Source organism: Thermoascus crustaceus (assembly GCF_041956765.1).
Source record: "Thermoascus crustaceus strain CBS 181.67 unplaced genomic scaffold VTN00scaffold_2, whole genome shotgun sequence".
NCBI lineage: Eukaryota > Fungi > Ascomycota > Eurotiomycetes > Eurotiales > Thermoascaceae > Thermoascus > Thermoascus crustaceus.
In genome coordinates, this window is record NW_027192528.1 from 171,529 (window position 1) to 178,704 (window position 7,176).

Genomic DNA, 7,176 nt, shown 5'->3' on the forward strand with positions numbered 1-7,176 from the left:
ACAGCAAGCAGAAGATGCACCCGGGAAAATATTACTTATGTACACTACGCAATAAAATAAGATGGCACTAGATAAGTAAGTTTATATATCGACAATTCATCCGTGTGGAAGTGCTCACAAAAATCCAGAAGAAAGACCTAGAAGGTGGAATGTGTTGGTGCATGATCAGCCGTGCGATCAGAGTTCTTTCTTTCCTAAATCTGTGATCCAGCTGAGTGATAGTATTCTGCAGTCAGGAAAGAACTGCTGCGAGGGCTTCCATCTTGTCTGTGATAATAATGTAAGAGTGCTCTCGGAAGAATTCGTTGAACACCCCAAGGGAAGTATAATATATTTAACAGAGATGAAACAACATTAGTAAGGTCCACATATATATATATATACATATATATATATAGAAAATGATGTCTCAGGTAGGTAGGCAACCTCGTCCTCTTTCTGTGAAGTTCAGAGCTCTGTAGCTTTCTTGACATAGTCATGGAACGTATGTATAATTTAGTTCATGATATAAAATCCAGGAGTCAGATGCCTACGCTCGGAGGACCTCGAAGAACATTTTGATTGGCCGGCCTTGGAAGAAAGCTGCAAAGCATGGATTACCGCTGGAGGGATTAAGCTATGTCATAGATGAAAATTTGAATGATGGATGCCCCGATATACCTCCCTCGGTTGTTGCTTATCACACAGACATGATCTGCTAGACCTACAGATCGGGTTGAACCCCTTTTAACTTTTTGATAGTTTTGTCGTAGATCATGATATATTACACTTCATGTCCATGTAAAACAGACCCAGCACGCTACTGAACTGGACTTTCTGCGGAACTGGAATACGATCGACTGGCAGATGGGTAGCTCTCATTGACTCCACGCTAGATGCTTTTTGTTTCCCTCGATAAAAAAACCATCTACATCCATGGACCGCATAGCACAGAGCATAGCATAGCGTAGCAGAGCATAACAGAAGTCATCTCAAGCTTCCCCGGATCCTCCAGCCCGAACACAAACCGGAAGAAAAGAACTGGTGGATTTTTAAAACATTCATGCAAGCCTCAGAAACACCTCTCCATCTCTGCGACCGTCTAGTATCTCTTTCCCTCACGCAGAACGTCACCAAACTCCTCCAGCGGGCTGCGGACGAGCTTGGTCTCCTTCCAGAGGTTGGGGGTAAGGAAGCCGTAGGTGTTGCCGACAGCAATGAAGGTGGCCTTGAGGGTGTTCTCAAGGGTCTTGGTCGAACCGGAGGAGGAGGTGTAGGCGTCCTGGACACCGGCGAGCTGGAGGAGACGCTTGACAGCGGGGGAGGCAACGAGACCAGTACCACGGGGGGCAGGGATCAGCTGGTAGAGAAATCAGCAACCAATTGCTCCTATTATTGCAAATCCCGACCCAAATTTTCAGGGGAAACGTACTCTGACAGTGACGGAACCACACTTGCCGCTCTCCTTGGTGGGAAGAGAGTGAGGCTCACCGAGGTTGGTACCCCAGTATCCTCTGCGGACGGGCAGAACGCTCAGCTTGGCAATGATGATAGCGGCACGGATAGCGGTAGCAACTTCCTTGGAGGTCTTGATTCCGAGACCGACGTGGCCCTCAGAGTCGCCGATAATGACGATGGCCTTGAAACGGGTGCGCTGACCGGCGCGGGTCTGCTTCTGGACGGGTTTGATCTGCGACACAGTCCGTCAGCACACGATTCCAATTCCGATTGCCCAGTTTCCCTCCATTCCATTTCTGCCTTATTCTCCCACAAATATCACCGCCTCCATTCGGTCCTCCGGGGGAAAGTTCGGTCTGTATGTACCTTCATGACCTCATCCTTAAGCTTGGGCAGGAACCAGTCGACGATCTGGTACTCCTTGACGGGAAGCGAGTGCAGGTAGATCTGCTCCATGCTCTGGATCTTGCCGGCCTTCACGAGACGGCCCAGCTTGGTGACAGGCTGCCATTCCTTCTCCTCGGCCTTCGCGCCGCCGCGACGGCCACGACGGCCACGGCCACGGCCCCGGTCACCACCACGGTCGCCGCGGGAACCGAATCCTCCACGTCCACGGGGAGCGTCAGCCATTTTGGTAGATCTGGCGATTGAAGATCGAGGGGTGACGGCGGGAGGAGGAAGTCGTTGAGGGGTTGTCGACGTCGAGGTTGCTTTCGCTTTCCGGACGGTTTGGATGCAGCGCGCTGGGAAATTTCCCTGGGGGTGTGCTAAGCGAGGCGCGAGCCCTAACTGCACAAGCCCTAGGCCCTAAAACCTAACTCTCTGCGCTCAAAACGCGGGCTGTCATGTGACACGCCTCCCCCAGCTCCACCCGGGGCTGTGGCGCGTGGCAGAAAGGGGATGTTTGGGGAAGCCCTCGTTGATCCAACTTCTGCGGTGGCCCGATCGGGTTTGGATGCGCTGCAGTTCGCCTGTAGGATCTCAAAGAAAGCCTAGCCTAAGGGTCATCGGGGCGGACAGCTGCCTCCTGCGCCGTGTCACCATGTTCTTTCTCACCTAGACACTCTCTTGCTCCGTGATACGAGCGTTCCTGACCACATCAATCTCCAACTTTAGAGGCAAAAATGTTGCGGTGGTGCGTATCAACCCTAGATCTGCCGTGAAAATTCGATACCTCGTGCTAAAACCTCCCAGGTACCAGGCGAGACTGGCTAAGCAGCCATTGCTCACCGCGAGTGTCGCGAGTGCGGTACGAATTGCTCTGTTATCTTTCATGTTGACCTGCATACTGACAACACTCAGATACTCTTTGGCAGCGGAGACGTCCTCGCCCAGCAAGTCGTCGACAAGAAAGGCCTCGAGAAACATGACTTCGCGAGGACTGGCCGCATGGCTCTCTATGGAGGAGGTACGAAAGCATGATCGCAATTTTTCTAAGCTATTAGCGACTATCTCTAACATGCCCCTTTTCCAGCCATCTTCGGCCCCGCTGCTACAACCTGGTTTGGCTTCCTCCAGCGGAATGTTGTCCTGAAGTCTACCCGTGCTACATTGTTCGCACGTGTGGCCGCCGACCAGTGCCTCTTCACCCCGACGCACCTCACCGCGTTCTTGTCGTCCATGGCTATCATGGAAGGCAATGACCCCGTGGAGAGGCTGCGCACCAGTTTTCTGCCCAGCTACAAGGCCAATTTGATGATCTGGCCAGCGGTGCAGGCAGTCAACTTCTCTATCGTTCCTTTGGAACACCGTGTCCTTGTCGTCAACTTGGTCAGCTTGGGTAAGTAATTTTCTTTCTCATCCCTATTTCAACTTCTCGTTAGCAAAAACATAGGTGAGTGCGAATGGCTGAGTTGCTTTGTAGGCTGGAATTGCATTTTGAGTTTGATCAACAGCGGCGAGAAATGATTTAAGCGGTTACGGTCTCGGCAATAGAGAAAAGGAATACCCCTACTGCGTAATTGCGAACTTCTGTCAGGTCTTAACTTGCGGGATAGATGGCTCTTTCGGATAACCTGTATAGAATACGATAGATATTAGAGCGTTTTCTATTGTTTATTTTTCAATTTTAACGGGTTGTGTGGATTAGAAGACCGCTGTCGAATTGAAGTCAATCTCCTGTCATTAATATTACTTTCAAAAAATGCATTTGAATTCGCGAATAGTCTGCCAAAGGTTCTGGGGTTGAGTGCTCACGAGGGCTGTGGTCTGGCCACTCGCGAGTCGCGGCCTCGGATGCGTGCGTGTGGCCAAAAGTAGAAAAGTTGCCTGTCCAACTCCGACATCTCCAAACGTCTCAAATCTTCAGATTATTCTTCCCGCATAGACCACCCAACCCCACCAACCCCGATCACCTGCTATTAATCTGCCTGGCGCAGAGCACTGGGCATTGCCTCTGACCTCTGCTAATCGACCCTTCCTCCTTCGACTCGCGAATCCCGGTGTGGCTTCACTGCGTTAGCTCTTTCCGCAGACCACCCGCACTGCGGCGACAACGCAGTTTTTAATCTCCTCAAATATTCCGAACCGAGCCTCCGTCGCCTCTCGACACATCCTCACCTTCCTCGACCCTAGCTTTATAAATTCCTCACACTATCCTTCCATCGCACCTTTCGCCATCATCCTCTGAACTTCAGCGAACACACCCCACCCACCATGGCTACCGCCACCGAGAACGGCCACGCGCCTGTGCCAGACGAGAACACCGCTCCTGATGCGGCGCCAGCCGAACAGAAGGAACAGACTGAGCAAACTGAACAGAAGGAGGAGAAGACTCAGACCAACGGTGATATCGTGACTGTGTTCCACGACCCGGACAACTTCAATGTCAAGCACCCTCTCATGCACGAGTGGACGCTATGGTTCACTAAGCCTCCAAGTGGCAAGGTAAGCAGCATTCTTCCCGCTTGTTTTCGTCTACAGACAGAGCTGACAGTTCGCGCAGGGTGATAACTGGAATGAATTGCTTAAGGAAGTTGTTACTTTTGGCTCTGTTGAGGAATTCTGGGGTATCTATGTATGTATTCCCTATCTATCCCCGCCGGTCACTTTACGACGGACTCGAGCTAACTTGTCTTCCAGAACAACATCACTCCTACGTCCGAACTTGGCCTGAAAGCAGACTACCACCTTTTCAAGAAGGGCATCCGTCCCGAGTGGGAGGACCAGCAGAACAAGCACGGTGGCAAGTGGTCCTACTCGTTTAAGGACAAGCGCTCCGTGGCGATCGACGACCTGTGGTTGCACGCGCAACTCGCTGCCATCGGTGAGACTCTCGAGAATGATGGCGACAATGAGGTTATGGGTGTCGTGGTGAACGTGCGCAAGGGCTTCTACCGTATCGGTCTGTGGACGCGTACTGTGGGCAAGAGCATCCCCGGTGATAAGAACGGCACTGAGGGTCGGTCGGCCGCCAAGGGCAAGGAGATCCTGGAGAACATTGGCCGGAGATTCAAGGAGGTGCTGCGACTCAAGGAGACGGACGTTGTTGAGTTCTCGGGACACACGGACAGCGCGCACAGCGGCAGCACGAGAGCCAAGGCCAAGTACACTGTCTAAGGGACCAGTCTGAGGAGATTGACGACCATTGACGTTTTCACTGGAGAGGAAATGGTTCAAAAAGAGTTATGTTTTTTTCCGGGTCACGGGATGATAGATGAATGAGACGACCGTCGATTGCAGGAGGGAAAGGCGAGCTAATTGGGGATGTGGATCGAAGAGCTTCACGGGACCCTACCTGCTCTGCCGTTTCTGCAAACACAGGCTTGAATTTAGCATTCCGCGAACTGTATGTTATTCTCGCACTTCATATTCATGAGGTTTAGGTTTATTCTTTTTTTCTTGTTCATGTTGAGTTCTTGATTACCCTTTTCTTTTTTTTTTTCTATTTGTGTTATTGACTCGGGCGACGTGCCAGAGTCATCATTGATAATGTGCAAAGAGGATACATGAATATGAAGGAGTAGAGTAGCGAGATTATTTAGTTGCAGTTGTCTAGAAAAGTTGAGTGTGTGGAAAGATGTGAGCGTCGTAGTAGGAGTTGACCACTCTTCGGGTTCAATTAGTTTGAGCCTTCATTGAACGTAATTCTGTATCGCATCCAGGTTATTCTAGATTCCTGAAATTGAATTCGAGTTCAAAAATATATCTATTTCAGCATGTTTAGCTTTTAATACAGTAGGCATTTCGACCGCCCATCGTTGTTAAGATTAAGATCCTTCTGTGAGAACTGAGTGTGGCTAAACAGCAAGCACATACGTTGTAGTGTGTCTCCAGTATATACCCGAATCTCGATTATTTTCGTATTTTGCCAACGAATTGGGCTTTCATTACAACGAAGATCAGCTTGCTTTATTTATATATTGCAGGCATATTATAGCTTGTCATCCATAGCCTGGCCACAGACGTCTCCTCGTTCGTTACTCCCGTTTAAGCTGCGATTATGTCGTCCGTGGATAGCTATAGCATATGACTGTAGTAGCCCTCTGCCTCTCTCTCTCAACTATGTACTGTACTACTACTGCTTCTGTTGCTGCTGTTACTACACCTAGCTATAGTAAGTCAAGGAGACTGACGGGACTTCATGGATATCACGGCTGGGCTAGACGAATCTGACTAATTAAGCGAGCTCCCAAGCCAAATCTTATGCTTGTTTAAAGGTGTTAGACTCGCGACGGCGTCCTGACGGCGCGGGCGATGATTGCCCGTTTTGGGTGGAGGGGAATGAATGTGGGGAAGGTTGGAACGATCAAGCGTTCGAAGAACTGCCGAGGCTTGGAACTTGCAACTTGCCTCTCATGAGATCTATATCGACAATGCTTAAGAGGAAGAATGACAGATTACTAACTCCTGGCAGACTTACTGTGGAGTTTAGGGCATCAACCCCGTGAAGCGGCGGGCTCTGGCAGTGCAGACGGGGAAGGCGCACCAAGCAGGCAACTGCGACCATGGCGGTTGTTCAAGAGCTACAGCGGGAAGGAGCACGGGTCGAGCCTGCCGATCGAGAGACGGACGCATATATTCTGTCTGATATATAAATAAGATCTCCCGGAGCACCTCCTCATGCCTACAGTCTCTTTCTCTCTGACAGGACTGGCACTGATCAGGGATCCAGAGACCAGTTGAAGCTGTGTCCTACACAATCTCTCTGTCGTCGCTCATCACCTGTGAGGGATAGATGGTTTTGACTCTGTTCATCGCCCTCGTGCTGCCATCTCTTTAAACCCTTCTCCTCTTTTTCTCTTAGCATCACCTCACCAACATGTCAACGGAAGATGGTGAGCCCAGTGTGCAGTTTATTGCAGAGAAGATGCCTATCTCAGCCTCCCACGTGGCTACCCTCTGGCTGTGTGAACGGTTGGCGTACTATGGCGGAGCTGCTGTCTTCCGTGACAATGTCCAGCTGCCGGGTATGGGAAGCCGAGGGGCCACTGTCCTCTGCACCATCTGCCAGTTCTGGTTTTATGGTAAGTCTTCCGGTCTTTAATTCTCCTTGAGATAGGCTCTTTGAGATACGTGAAGGGGCCTAACTGTTTCTAGGGCATCTGATTATCGGTGCAATTATCAAGGATCTATACCATGGCAACAGCAAGGCCACTATGTTGGCCCGCATTTTCTATCTAGGGGATTACTACTACTATTACTAATCAAGTTTAACGTCCATATGGAGCCTTCCGGCTATGATAGACCCTGATTCCTGGGCTGCAATTCTCATTCTGAACTACCAGTTCAGAATGAGGA

The 7,176-nt window shown here is 50.3% G+C and overlaps 5 protein-coding genes across 5 annotated transcripts; 3 read left to right on the forward strand and 2 right to left on the reverse strand.

The window, feature by feature from the left end:
- Positions 1–1,081: 1,081 nt before the first annotated feature.
- Positions 1,082–2,067, reverse strand: VTN00DRAFT_3569 (40S ribosomal protein uS5; the record flags this gene model as incomplete). Its single annotated transcript, XM_069429900.1, has 3 exons — positions 1,082–1,339; positions 1,412–1,669; positions 1,804–2,067. The coding sequence occupies 3 exons, from the start codon at positions 2,065–2,067 to the stop codon at positions 1,082–1,084; spliced, it is 780 nt and encodes a 259-aa protein (XP_069289090.1).
- A 494-nt stretch (positions 2,068–2,561) lies between these two features.
- VTN00DRAFT_3570 (uncharacterized protein) lies at positions 2,562–3,345 on the forward strand (the record flags this gene model as incomplete). The annotated part of the gene is made up of 5 exons (XM_069429902.1): positions 2,562–2,572; positions 2,632–2,686; positions 2,740–2,845; positions 2,912–3,217; positions 3,302–3,345. 5 exons carry the CDS (start codon positions 2,562–2,564, stop codon positions 3,343–3,345), a joined length of 522 nt encoding a protein of 173 aa, XP_069289091.1.
- A 747-nt stretch (positions 3,346–4,092) lies between these two features.
- Positions 4,093–4,995, forward strand: VTN00DRAFT_3571 (uncharacterized protein; the record flags this gene model as incomplete). Its single annotated transcript, XM_069429903.1, has 3 exons — positions 4,093–4,323; positions 4,382–4,453; positions 4,519–4,995. The coding sequence occupies 3 exons, from the start codon at positions 4,093–4,095 to the stop codon at positions 4,993–4,995; spliced, it is 780 nt and encodes a 259-aa protein (XP_069289092.1).
- Positions 4,996–5,032: 37 nt separating this feature from the next.
- VTN00DRAFT_3572 (uncharacterized protein) lies at positions 5,033–5,692 on the reverse strand (the record flags this gene model as incomplete). The annotated part of the gene is made up of 2 exons (XM_069429904.1): positions 5,033–5,222; positions 5,628–5,692. The coding sequence occupies 2 exons, from the start codon at positions 5,690–5,692 to the stop codon at positions 5,033–5,035; spliced, it is 255 nt and encodes an 84-aa protein (XP_069289093.1).
- Positions 5,693–6,697: 1,005 nt separating this feature from the next.
- On the forward strand, positions 6,698–7,082 carry VTN00DRAFT_3573 (uncharacterized protein; the record flags this gene model as incomplete). The annotated part of the gene is made up of 2 exons (XM_069429905.1): positions 6,698–6,902; positions 6,976–7,082. 2 exons carry the CDS (start codon positions 6,698–6,700, stop codon positions 7,080–7,082), a joined length of 312 nt encoding a protein of 103 aa, XP_069289094.1.
- Positions 7,083–7,176: the final 94 nt, after the last annotated feature.